At 41.1% G+C, this 14,580-nt stretch overlaps 1 protein-coding gene across 3 annotated transcripts in view; it reads left to right on the forward strand.

The window, feature by feature from the left end:
• Nucleotides 1-14,580, forward strand: part of TTLL9 (tubulin tyrosine ligase like 9) — a 68,281-nt gene that overhangs the window by 2,791 nt on the left and 50,910 nt on the right. For 2 of the 3 annotated variants that reach the window (XM_057529361.1, XM_028169328.2), the window contains exon 2: nucleotides 6,962-7,005. Coding sequence is in view for 1 of the 3 variants with exons in the window: in XM_057529360.1 (XP_057385343.1) it covers nucleotides 3,633-3,650; nucleotides 6,962-7,005 (62 nt within the window). In the remaining 2 variants the exon portion in view is untranslated. Of the gene's footprint in view, nucleotides 1-3,607; nucleotides 3,651-6,961; nucleotides 7,006-14,580 lie in introns of those variants that run through there. The other variant, XM_057529360.1, reaches the window with a different exon arrangement.

The following is a 14,580-nucleotide window of genomic DNA, read 5'->3' on the forward strand; positions in this document are numbered from 1 at the left end:
GATGGAAGGAGGCCATGAGCCAAGGAAGGCAAAACAAAGAAACAGACTATCTCCTAGAGCTTCCAGAAGGAACTCAGCCCTGCCAACACTTTCATTTTAGCTTAGTGAGACCTGATTCAGACTCCTGACATCAGGAACTATATGCTAATACATTTGTACTGTTTTAAGTCATTCAGTTTACGGTAATTACAGCAGCAATAGGAACCTAATACACTCACCAGTGCCCTTGGGGAAAAGTCCAACCTGCTAAGTACGGCACCCAAAGCCTTCTGGGATTGGGCTTCTGCCACTGTGACTCTGAGCAAATTTCTTAACTTCTATGGGCCTCAGTTTTACCATCTGTAAAATGGGAGAGAAAAACCCTCTAGGTCTGTAGTGAGATTAAATGCAAGGACATATTTAAAGTACCTACTAGAGAGACTGCACACAGCTCATCATCATCATCATCATCATCATTATTGTTGTTGTCATTATTATTATCATGGAGCAATTGACAGGGAGTTAGGAGGCCTGGGTTCTACTCCCCTCACTAGGACTCTGTTTCTGCATCTGTAAAAAAGGAAACAAACAAAAACATACAGGTTTGGCCGTCTCATCTTTTCTCTCTTCACTCTTTCCTGGTCACTGATCTGAATTCACTTCCTCAAACATGCTTCACTCTGTCTTCCAATTTTGTACATGCTGTTCCCTCTGCCTGGAATGCCCTTCCCATCCCCTTTACCAGATGAACTCCCATTTCCTCCTGGAAGTCTCTGCTGACCCCAATTAGAGTTGGTTAGACATCACTGTTATGCATTCCCAAAGCATCCTAAACTTCCTCTATCATAGTACTAATTTTCTTTTATTACTATGGCTTGTTTTTCATTTAGAAAAAAGAGGAAAACAAATCCAGATAAGAATATTTTGACCTATTTGCTTCAACTGGGTTGTTTAAGAAAAACCATTTCAAATAAACTTGACATAGTTGAAGTTTCCTCTCCTCTCTCCTCCTCCTTAAGTCTCTCCCCACAGGCAACGCTATCATGAATTGGGTGTGCATCTTTCCAGTCTGTGTTTTTAAACTTGTAATACCCATATGCCCATAAGTATATAGAATATACTTTTGTATGTGTGTTTATAATTAACACAAATGTAACCTTTAAAAATATTTATCATTCTACAACTCTCTTTTATTGATCAAACTATAGGTTTGGGGGATACTTCCATGTTGATATAGAGCTGGATCATTCATTTTAGTCACTGTATAGTATTTTGTTATTAGGGTATATCCCCTTTTATTCATCCATCACCCTACTAATGGACATTTAAATCATTTCTAATATTTTCCACTAATATAAAGAATGCTTTATATTATATGCAAAGAACATCCTTATACATATGAACTATGCACAAGTGTTCGAATTTCTTTAGGGAAGGTTGTCACCTTGCACATTAGCTGCAAAACAAAAGGTATTCCATGGGCTGTGCAGCTGTATTCAGAGAGCCTATGGGCTATATATCCAGTAGTTGAATCGATGAGTTGTAAGGTATGTGCCTTTTCAACTTTATGAGATATTGCCAAATTGCCTTCCAAAGTGTGAATGTAATCATATAAAGATTCCTGTTTCCCAACATGCTCACAGACACTTGGCATGCATATGTGTTTTAATTTTTGTCTAGTTGATATATTTAAAATCATCTCATAATTATTTTGATTTATGTATCTCAATTGCCTATTGGCAATTCAGATTTTTTCCGCTGAAAGTTCCCTATTTATATATTTTGTTCACTTTTCTTTTGCAGGTTGTGGGGGAGAGTCTTTCTTAATGGTTTTCAGGAGTTCTTTGAATACTTGCCCTTTGTTATATAGGTTGCAGATTTTTACTCCTAGTCTATAGCTTGTCTTTTAATCCAATTTACAATGTCTTCTGTTACATGGCAGTTTAAATTTTGAGAGAGTCACAGATCAATTTTTCCCTTATGAGTTGTGCTTTATTAAGAAACCCTTCTTCACCATGAAGTCATAAAATTATATATATATGTATGTATGTATATACAGTTGACCCTTGAACAACATGATTTTGAACTAAGCAGGTCCATATACATGCAGATTTTTGTCAATAAATATGTACTACAGTACTATACAATCAGAGGTTGGTTGAATCCAAGGATGCAGAACTGTCTATAGGGAAGGCCAGCTGTAAAGCTATAGGTGGTTTTTCAACTGCTTGGGGTTGGCACCCCTAACTTCCGCATTGTTCAAGGGTCAGCTGTAGTCTGAAATATTTGTTTGCCATATTTATTCTTTAATCCACTTGAATTAGGTATCTATTTTTTACTCCTATGGAATGCCAGTTTCTCAGTGCCATTTACTGAGTTCTCCATCCTTTCCCTTCTGATTTATGATGCCACCTCTATGGTACATCAAGTTCACACACACACACACACACCTATGTCTGTTTCTAGGATCTCCATTGTATTCCATTAATATTTGCCTCTCCCTGCACCATAATGTGACTTGATAGGCAGAGAAATATCTCCCTTCCCCAACAAATACACTTTGTTGTTTTGGTTTGATAAGGGCTCTCAAAAATCCTGATTGGATTTGGGAAAATACATGTCTTTATGATATTGAGTCTTCCCATCCACGTACATGGTATATCCCTCCACTTATTCAGGCCTTCTTTAATGTCCTTCAATAATGTTTTGTAATTTTCTCTATGAGAATATTAATTCTACAATCCTTGTTGGTTTTGTTCACTGCTGTATCCTCAGAGTCAAGAATGGGGCAAGACATAGGGTAGATGCTTAATAAAAATTTGTTGTTTAATGAATGTCTTGCATATATTTTGTTAGATACATTCCTACATAACTTATGTTTTGTTGGTATAAAACAACAACAACAACAAAATTTTTTAAATAGTTTCTAGTCAGCTATATAGATATAGGTATATAGATTCCAGGGCAGTGGGGAAGTGAGGCAGGGAAGGACAGGGAGCCAATACAGGGTGCAATGACGAATAAATTGCCACTTGAGGTTATATGCAGGGGAGAGACAAGATCAGATTTGTGTTTTAAAGAGCTCTTTGCCTGCAGTGCAGAGAATGAATTGGAATGGATAGGGCAAAGTGGGCACTAGTAGACAGGAGGCTATTGCAGGCGTTGAGGCAAGTCCTGGCATAGTTGGTGCCTAAGAATTAGGGTGACTGGGAGAGATCAGAAGTGACCGATTAGCCAGGTGGCCAACTGACCAGGTAACTCAGTGAGGGACCGAGTAAGGAAACTTAGAACCATCGCATTGACCAAAAACTGACAACTTTTCAGACGCAGCGCTATTAGGTCAACCGAAGTGCAGCCGGAGGAGCCGCTAGGCAGTGAGTGCCCGCGGCTGGCAGCCGGTCTCTGGCCCGGTGTGCCCCAAGGGTCGCGGAGGCGTGGGGCTGGGAGAGAAAGTAGAGGGGAGTAGAAGGGTCCGGGCCGCAATGGCAAGCAAGGGCTTCAATCAGCTCGAGACTGCGAGCTGCGCCGAACGGCGTGTCCTTGCCTCATCCAATCAGAGCGGCAGATCCTTCCCTCCGTCGCCTTGGCAACGGGACGCAAAAGCTCGAGCGGGACGCGGTGACGGTTTGGGTCGGGCCCTGGGGAATCGTATCATGATGTCGCGACAGAAGGTAGGGGTGCCCCTCGATCCAGATGTTCCATCGTCCCAGAGAGGGAGGGAAATCGCGGAGGGATTCAGAAGTTGTGGGGTCCTCGTGGAGGGATTCCGGTTAGAATGGGAAGAAAATGATGAGTTCAGAGAAAAAACTACAAGTCCCGGCATGCCGCGCAACGCCGGAGTTCCTGCGCGAGTCCAAGAAACCCAGTTTGCTGGCGGAAAATTTATGAAACTCTAGGATTCTAAACTGTACTCAGCGATTTCTGTGACCCCGGCGAAACTCAGAACTTCGGATTTGCTGACCTGGAAAAGCTCTTAGAGATCTATTCACCCCGCGCCCTCTTGAGACTCGCTCATCCATTTATAATCCATCCATCCCTCCATCCATCCACCCCCAAAACGCTAATGTGTTTTTTTCCCAGGCGACCCCAGTGCTGGCCAATGGGAGCACAGAGGTGAATCCGACAAGCCCCTGCCCTCTAGGAGTGCATAGGCCAACTCCCCCATTTCAGAAGTGGGAAAGATTAGACCCAGACAGAGGAATCAATTACTCTAGAATCCAGCTCTCCCACCCCAACCCGCTTCTTATCCCGTGTTGCACCTCTGATGAATGGTACCTAAAGAAATAAATTTCTTTATTTCCCTCCCAGAGCATTAAAATGAGTGATTACATTGGGCCCACCTGTATACTCCAGGATAATCTCTTTGTTTTAAAGTCAGTTGATTCCAAACCTTAATTCCATCTACAACCTTAATTTCCCTTTGCCATGTAATGTAACATGTTCACAGGTTCTAGGGATTAGGACATAGACACATTTTTTAAAAAAATTTTTTTAATTTAATTAATTAATTTATTTATTCTTGGCTGCGCTGGATCTTCGTTGCTGCGGGCGGGTTTTTGCAAGCGGGGGCTACTCTTCTTTGCAGTGTGCGGGCTTCTCATTGCTGTGGCTTCTCTTGTTGCGGAGCATGGGCTCTAGGCGTGTCGGCTTCTGTAGTAGTGGCGCACGGGCTTAGCTGCTCCCCGGCATGTGGGATCTTCCCGGACCAGGGCTCGAACCCGTGTCCCCTGCATTGGCAGGCGGATTCTTAACCACTGCGCCACCAGGGAAGCCCGAGGACATGGACACATTTTGAGGGAGCATTATTTTGTTTACCACAATATACTATTATCAAATAATTGGAAAATTAAAATTTAAAAATTTACAATAGCATCACAAAATCAAACACCTATGAATATATCTAATAAAAAACGTTCAAGACTTCTATACTGAAAACTAGAAGACATTGTGGAAAGAAATTGAAGACTTAAATTAATAGAGATAGACCATATTCATGGAATGATGAACTCAATAGTTTATGGTGTCACTTCTTCCCAAAATGATCTGTACATTCAATACAATCCCAATAAAAAACCCAACATACTTTTTTTGATAGAATAGCAAACTGACATTTTTTAAAAAATTAATTAATTAATTTTTGGCTGCGTTGGCTCTTCATTGCTGCACGGGGGCTTTCTCTAGTTTGTGGCGAGCAGGGGCTACTCTTCATTGTGGTGTGCGGGCTTCTCATTGTGGTGGCTTCTTTTGTTGCAGAGCATGGGCTCTAGGCGCACGGGCTTCAGTAGTTGTGGCACTTGGGTTCAGTTGCTCTGCAGCATGTGGGATCTTCCCGGACCAGGGCTTGAACCCATGTCCCCTGCATTGGCAGGCGGATTCTTAACCACTGTGCCACCAGGAAAGTCTGATCCTAACATTTATGCTGAAGTCCAAAGAACCTCAAATTGCGAAGACAATCTTGAAAAAAAAAGTTTGACTTACGCTACCTGATTTCAAAGATTTACTAGAAAGCTATGTAATTAAGACTGTGGTAGTGACATAAGGGTAGACAAATAAGTCAATAGAACAAAATAAACTCTAGAGATAGACCTACATATACATAGTCAGTTGAATTTTGACAGAAGAGGCAAGGCAATTCAGTGAGGAAAGGGAAGGTTTTTCAAGCAAAGACTCTGGAGCAACTGAATAAACATACATAAACATATGAGAATAGAAAAGATATTATGAAAAAAGATTAGGACACTTGACTAGTTCTGGAGGAATTAGAGGGGCTCTATCCCCTTCCACTGGCTTTTTGAGGGGTAGGATTGTGTGGTAGGCAGAATTCTAAGGTGGCCCCCAAGATTCCCATCCTCAGTGTACACATCTTGTATAATGCCCTCCCTTGAGTGTCCATAGAACCTGTGAATTTGATGGGATAGTTATTACCATGATTACAATACATTATATAAGACTCCGCCATAGCTGAGTTGGAGTGGAGGGAGGGTTGGAAATCAGAAGGACATGCTCCTGTTGGCCTGGAAGAAAAACAACATCTATGTTGTGAACTGCCTATGGGGGCCACTTCAAAAGGAACTGCAAGTGGCCTCTAGGAGCTGAGAGCAGTCCCAGCCAATGACTAGCAAGTAAACAGGGACCTCAGTCCTACAACCCCAAGTAACAATTCTGCCAAAAATCTGGATGATCTTGGAAGAGAACCCCAAGGGCCAGAGGAGAAACACAACTCCAGCCATCACCTTGATTGTAGCCTTGCAAGACCTGAGCATAGGATCCAGCTAAGATGTGCCCAGATTCCTGGTCCAAGGAAACTGTGAGATATAGGTTTGCACTGTTTTAAGCCACTAAGTTTGTGGTAATTTGTTATGCAGCAGTAGAAAACTAATACAGATGGCACATCTGTCCAAGGTGCAAAGGTCATCCTGCATAGGACCAATTTCTAGTTCTTTTTTCATATCTGCCTTAGGGATCAGTCTTATCAGGACTGAGGACGAAACTGTTTTGGATATAGTTGGAGGAGAATAATACCTACCACCCTTTGAGGATTTGGAAGGTCCATTTTGGGTAGAAGGAATTAACATGGCTCTGAGTCTTTGATCCAGCTCCTCCTGGATCATGGGTCTAATCAAACATTCAAGGTTAGAGTAGGTCCACATCCTTCTCTCAGAGCCTGCTGAGTTCAGCCCTCAAACTGGGGGTCATGGTTGGACTTTTAGAGCATTGAAAACCGGGCGTTCACTATACTGGTCATGCCTGTGGAGTAAGCCTACAGTGAGGTGGACCCTTGGATTCTTGGGGGTTCATTCCAAGGACCAAGTTACTAGGCACATGTTGACTAATAAGACCTTGGCCAGGCTGAACCTTCATGTCATAGCATCTGGGCAGTGTTGAGTCTGATAGTTTGAGCATTTTAATATCTACAGTAAGTTGATTTGGGAAGCAGGGTAGATATGTATAAAATTACATCACTTTCCTTTTCTCATTGCAGAATCAAAATTACAAGGGCCATGGATTGCCAAAGGGAAAAGAGCGGTGAGTGGTCCTACCCAATCCAGTAAACCCAGAACTAACTGCCTGCTTGCTTGCTGCCTTCCTTCCTTCCCTTTGTCCATCCCTCCCTCCCCACTTCTTTTTTTTTTTAATTTTTTAAAAAAATTTATTTATTTATTTATTTATTTATTTTTGGCTGTGTTGGGTCTTCGTTTCTGTGCGAGGGCTTTCTCTAGTCGCGGCGAGTGGGGGCCACTCTTCATCGCGGTGCGCGGGCCTCTCACTGCTGAGGCCTCTCTTGTTGCGGAGCACAGGCTCCAGACGCGCAGGCTCAGTAGTTGTGGCTCACGGGCCCAGTTGCTCTGCGGCACGTGGGATCCTCCCAGACCAGGGCTCGAACCTGTGTCCCCTGCATTGGCAGGCAGATTCTCAACCACTGTGCCACCAGGGAAGCCCCCTCCCCACTTCTTTACTTCAATAATGATAATGATAATAAATAATAAGTGAGCACTTACCATGTGCCAGGCCCTGGGCTTGTTATTTTACTTGTATATCTCATTGAATCCTTACCACAATTCTTTGAAATAGGTACTACTCTTATGTCCACTTTACAGATGGGGAAACTGAAGCTCAGGGAGGCTAAGTTACTTGCTCAAGACTATAGCATCTGTTAGTGGCAGAGCTTGTTGGACTCCATGGCCCATGTTGTATCTAACTGTGTTTCCTTGCCTGCTTCAACAACCATGTGAAGTTGACTTGACAATGCAAATGTCAACTGCACTCTGAACTTCTGCATCGCTCTGCATCAATAACCGGGTTATAGAACTCAGTACCTCTTTGGATTTCTTAAAAAGAATCCACTTGCACAAAGCAGGAGTGAGCAATGCAGACTTTACTGAAGATTTTTGTGGGAATTAGAGGAGGTAGTTTACATTGCACACACCATGGCAAATATTTTAGAATTTTCTATTCCCTATTTCATTATATATTTCTGTTCTTTCTAATGCCCTTCCTGGCTACACCACCACTGGGGCGGGCATGCATGGCCTCTGACCTTTCTCTCATGCAGCACCCATCTTCTTTGCCTTCTTTATCTCTGTACTGACTCCTTTCCACCAGTTTCAAACCTTTCACTCTTGCATGCACAGTGTTCCACTGTGTTCCAGATCCTGGCCCTAAACTTACACACCCACTCCCACCTCAACAAAACAAAGAGCACTTCAGTTAACAGGACCCATCCATCTGTTTTATCAGGGCAGATATTGATTAGAAATGCATTTAGCTACAAGTAACAGGAAACCCAACTAATAGTACCTTTAAAAAATTGTATTTCTTTTCCTCATGTAACAAAGAGTCTGGAGGGCTGGTGCAGTGGTTCAACAATGTCAGAGCTAGTGTCTCTGTGATTGTCTTCACATTTTCCTGATGGACACCAAGTGGCTGCTACAGCTTCAGCCTTCATGTCATGATCAAGATGGGAAGAAGGGGGGAGGGCAGACTCAAGCCATTTCTCTCTTTCTCAAATCAAAAGAATAAACACTTCCCAGGAACCTACCCTCCTTAGCAGTTTTATGCTTTTATATTATTGACCCAAATTGTGTCACATGGACACCCCTAGCTGCCCGAGTGGGCAGCTATAAAAGTTACATAAGTGGCATATACTGTTATATTCTGCACCCTGCTTTTGTCTCACAAAATTATACTTTCAGTATTTATCCATGTTGGTGCATGTAGCTCTGGATACATTTTAACTACTGTATGAGTGCCATTATATATCACAAGTTATTTATCTATCTGCCTTCTGAAAGGCACTTAGGTTGTGTCTTATATTGGTTTCCTCCAGAAGCAGACCCTGAGATAAGGATGTGAGAGCAGATCATTTATCTGGAAGGTGATTCCAGTAAGCATCGGCAGGGAAGTGGGGAAGTGAGACAGCTAAGGGAAAGAAACCAATAAAAAGTGCATTATTGACAGGTTATTGCTGTGGGCAAGTGGGGCTCCATCCCACCGGGGATTCCTATGAGACAGTGTAGAACACACCGTATACTTACCCCAACTGAGTGATGAAAGAGCTGGAGGATTTATCCATAAACTTCAGTCATCATTGGTTTTATGCTGTTGGGGGGAGGGCAGTTAACTCCCTGGTACTTCAGATCTACTCCAAGCACTGGCTGAGCAGACCAAGGGCTAGAAGAAGACTTCAGGTAAAGAACTGCAGGTGCTGGCAGAGGAAAGCCCTGTGATTTGCATGCACAGGAATGGCAAATGCCCAAGGGATAAGGATGGACCACCAACAGTGTGTGCTGCAGATTACTTCCATAAAAATATTAACAGTTACAGATGAACATCCTTGTATGTATATTGCCGAGTACATATGTAGGGTATCTACCTAGGGTGTAGATCTAGGATAGAATTGCTGGGTGTGGAGTATATGCACATTCAACTTACTAAATACTGCCATGTGGTTCTTCAAAGTGCCTCCTACTGGCAGAGGAGGAGTTTCCATTTTAGCACATTGTTGCTAAAACTTGGACTTTTAGATTTTTGCTAGTCTAATGTGTATGAAATAGTAATTGATGGTTTTAATATGCCAAATTTCTCTCCAAAAGTTTATCCAATTTACACTCCCATCAGCATCATTATCATTTCTCCACATTCTCTCAAACACTTGGTATTTGCCTGATTTTAAATATTTTCTCCAATCTGATGGATTTGAACTTGTATTTCTTTATTGTTTTGGATTAGCTTTAAATATTTCACTACTTTAGAGCAGTAGTTTTCAAAATTTGACCTCAGGATCCCTTTACAACTGAAAAATCATTGTGGACTCTAATAACTTTTGTTTATGTGGCTTATACTTATCAATATTTACCACATTAGAAATTTTAAATGATAAATTAAAAAAATACTTATTTATTAATTCATTTAAAAAGCAATCACATACTCATTACATGGAAGCATAAATAACATATTTTTATGAACTATAACTATTTTCTCTCTCCCCCAAATTTACTGAGATGAGTGGTGGTGGTTTTACATTTTTTGTGACGCTCTTCAATGTCTGGCTGAATAGAAGACATTCAGCTTCTCAAATTTTCTGTATTCAATCTGTTGTGATACGTTGTTTGCCTGAAGAGTAGGAAGAAAATCTAGCCTCACAAAGATATGTTATTGAAAGGGGAGGACTTTGTGTACCCCTGAGAGTTGGGGACCTTGAGGAGTACTTGGACCACACATCAAGAACCACTGCTCTGGGACTTCCCTGGTGGTGCAGTGGTTAAAAATCTGCCTGCCAATGCAGGGGACACGGTTTCCATCCCTGGTCCGAGAAGATCCCACATGCTGCGGAGCAACTAAGCCCGAGTGCCACAACTACTGAGCCTGCGCTCTAGACGCCGTGAGCCACAACTACTGAGCCCACGTGCCACAACTACTGAAGCCCATGCCTAGAGCCGGTGCTCCACAACAAGAGAAGCCTGTGCATGCCAATGAAGAGTAGCCCCGGCTTGCCACAACTAGAGAAAGCAACGAAGACCCAACGCAGCCAAAAAATAAATAAATAAACTCATTTAAAAAAAAAAGAAGAACCACTGCTCTAGGGAATTACAATATGCATCCGTAACTTATCACTATCTACCTTGACTCAATATTATACCACTTCGTGTACAATGTAAGAACCCTAGAACAGCATGCTCTGTTTATGCTCCCCTCCCATCTTTTGTGCTGCTATTTTTGTCATATATTTTATTTGTAAATATGTATAAACCCTACAATACGTTCTTTATTTTTTTTACAATGTAGTTATTTATTTATTTATTTATTTATTTATTTATTTATTTATTTATGGCTGTGTTGGGTCTTCGTTTCTGTGTGAGGGCTTTCTCCAGTTGCGGCAAGTGGGGGCCACTCTTCATAGCAGTGCGCGGGCCTCTCACTATCGCGGCCTCTCTTGTTGCGGAGCACAGGCTCCAGACGCGCAGGCTCAGTATTTGTGGCTCACGGACCTAGTTGCTCCGCGGCATGTGGGATCTTCCCAGACCAGGGCTCAAACCTGTGTCCCCTGCATTGGCAGGCAGATTCTCAACCACTGCGCCACCAGGGAAGCCCAGTTTTTTGGTTTTTTTTTACTTTTTGGCCACACCAGGTGGCACATGGGATCTTAGTTCCCTGACCAGTGATCGAACCCTCACCCCCTGCAGTGGAAGCGTGGAGTCTTAACCACTGGATCGCCAGGGAAGTCCCAGCCCTACAATACATTCTCATTATATTCACTTTACATGGTTAACTGTTTGTTTTTTTTTAATTAAGATATGGAAGAAAGTATTTCAAATTTACTCCACTCTTTACCCCTTCTTATAGGTCTGAATCTCCATCTGGTATAAGTTTCCTTCTACTTGAAGAACTTTCTTTTAAAATTCTTAAGAGATGATGTTCCTTTGTCTTTAGGCTTGCATTGTCTCTGATGAGAAGTCAGCTGTCCTTTACACTGTCTCCCCACCACTGCCCCGGCAGTTACACACACACATACATGCACACACCTGTATGTGTCTTTTTCCCTTGTCTGTTTTTAACACTTCTCTGGTTTTCAGCAATTTGACTATAGTTTGTTTGCCTTTGTGTGTGTGTGTGTGTGTGTGTGTGTGTGTGTTTTGTATTTATTCTGCTTGGAGTTAATTGAGCTTCTTGGATCTGTGACTTGATAATTTAGTCAAATTTGGAAATTTTTCAGCCATTATTTTTGCAAAAAATATTTTCTGTCCTATTTGCTCCCATCTCCTTCTGGGGTTCCAATTACATGTATGTTAGGTTGCTTGTTATTATCCCATAAGGCAATGAGATTCTGTTCTTCTAAATTTTTTCTTTCTCTAATTCAGATTGAATAATTTCTATTGACCTGTCTTCAAATTTATTATCTTAAAATTTTTTTCCAGCTTTATTGAGACATAATTGGCATAAAACATTGTGTGATTTAAGGTGAACAATGTGACGATCTGATACACATATATATACTGTAAAATGTTTACCACAGTAAGGTTAGTTAACATATCCTTCACCTCACATAACTACCATTTTGTTGTTGTTGTTGCGGTGAGAACACTTAAGATCTGCTCTGAACAACTTTCAAGTCTATCATACAGTATAGTCACCCTGCTGTACATTAGATCCTCAAAACTCATTCCTCTTATAACTGGAAATTTGTACCCTCTGACTAACATTACTATCCTTTTTTCTACAGTGTCCAATCCCCTGTTGAGCTCATCGTATGAATTTTTAATTTCAGATACTATAATTTTCAGTTCTTTATTTTTCCATCTTGGTTCTTTTTTAGACTTTCAATGTCTTTTCTGCAATAACTCATTATACTGATTAAATGTAATTAAATATATTTAATATATATTTAATATAATTAAATATATTTACTCATTATATCCACCTTTTCATATAAATTCTTTAACACATTTATAATATCTGTTTAAAGTCTTTAATAATTCCAATAATTGGGTCATTTATGAGTTTATCTCAGTTGGTTGTTTTTCCTCTTGATCATGCATTACATTTTTCTGCTTTATTATTGCATGTCTTATATTTTTTATATCCCATTCTGGTCATTGTGTATAAAAAACAGTGAAGACCAAAAAATTACACACACCCACACCCACACCCACATATGTGTGTGTGTGTGTGTGTGTGTGTGTGTGTGTGTATACAGGCATACATCATTTTATTGTGTTTTGCTTTATTGCAGTTTACAGATATTATGTTTTTTCCAAATTGAAGGTTTGTGGCAACCCTGCATCAACCAAGTCTATTGGTGCCATTTTTCCAACAGGATTTGCTCCCTTCGTGTCTGTGTCATGCTTTGGTAATTCGCACAATATTTCAAACTGTTTCATGATTATTATATTTGTTATGATGATCTGTGATCAGCAATCTTTGATGTTACTACTACAACTCACTGAAGGCTCAGATGATGGTTACCTTTTTTTAGCAATGAAGTATTTTTTAATTAAGATATGTACATTTTTAAAAAGACACAATGCTACTGCACACTTAATAGACTACAGTATAGTGTAAACATAACTTTTATATGCACTGGGAACATGGGTTGGACCAAAGCTTTATTTACACTGAGTTCACCCAAGCCTAGCCTCCTGTACTGCCATTTTGAGTTTGTTAGTATTTGACCTGGGAGGAGATTGGACTGCAGTTCAGTTTTTTGGTTTGTTTGTTTGATTTTTGTTGTTGTTGTTGTTGTTGTTGTTTTTTAAGATAAGTGTTTTATTTATTTATTTATTTTTATAGATTTATTTATTTATTTTTGGCTGTGTTGGGTCTTCGTTTCTGTGCGAGGGCTTTCTCTAGTTGCGGCGAGCGGGGGCCACTCTTCATCGCGGTGCGCGGGCCTCTTACTGTCGCGGCCTCTCTTGTTGCGGAGCACAGGTTCCAGACGCGCAGGCTCAGTAGTTGTGGCTCACGGGCTTAGTTGCTCCGTGGCATGTGGGATCTTCCCAGACCAGGGCTCGAACCCGTGTCCCCTGCATTGGCAGGCAGATTCTTAACCACTGCGCCACCAGGGAAGCCCTGTTGTTCATTTTTGAATTCAACTCTGGCAGGGCTGCCGGAATGCAAACACCATGTAAACATGGAGTTTGGGTTTTCTCTCAGCTGTACTGTTTTCTCTACTGTTCCTTTCTTAAGCAAATTTGCCAGAATCTGGTTTTGTTTGGTTTGGTTTTGGAATGGGCCCTTCCAGATTTTGATTTGTTTTGCCATCCTACATATTGTATAAGCTCAGCTGATTTCTCCTGGTGCCCCAAACTCTTTCTTCCACGGCCGGCTTGTTCCTCCACTTGCCCACCCCAGGCCAGGCAGCCAGCCCAGATCTGGAAACGGCTGCATCTCTCTGCTCCCCACCATGAAGGCCTTGTTTCTCTCTGGAATCAGTTCATCAAGTTTTCTTTTGTCTGTTGCTCTCCACTAGCCCCATGGACAAGTATATTTATTTTGTACATTTTTTTCTCATTGTTACTATAGGATTGAAAGTCTTTTACATTCTTTTACATCATAACCAAAAGCGGAAGTCCTCTCCTTGGTATTTTAATTTGCATTTCTTAATTATTGGTAAGGTTGAGTATCTTTTAACATGATTGTTGGTCATTTAAATTTCCTGTACTATTAATTGCCTGTTCATAGCTTCTAGACATTTTTCTATTGAGTTTGTCTTTTTCTTAATGATTTGTAGTAGTTCTTTATGTACTTGGTCCAAATCGCTTATGGATTATAAGCACCGCAAATATTTTTTCTTAATCTATATGTAGTCCTTTAACTTTATTTGTGGTATATTTTGTTATAGAGTTCTGTTATAAATACAGAAAGTTGAGTATATCATAATTTTACAGCTCAATGAATTTTCATAAACTTAATATACCCACATCAGGAAACAGAACATCACCCGCGTGCCCTCTTCTAATCATTCCTCGATAAAGGTAGCCATTATCCAGACATCTAAAGATGTGTTGGGAATTCCCTGGCAGTCCAGTTAGGACTCTGCACTTTCACTGCCAAGGGCCTGGTTCAATCCCTGGTCAGGGAAATAAGATCCTGCAAGTTGTGCAG

The sequence above is a fragment of the Balaenoptera acutorostrata genome, chromosome 15 (genome assembly GCF_949987535.1).
Source record: "Balaenoptera acutorostrata chromosome 15, mBalAcu1.1, whole genome shotgun sequence".
NCBI lineage: Eukaryota > Metazoa > Chordata > Mammalia > Artiodactyla > Balaenopteridae > Balaenoptera > Balaenoptera acutorostrata.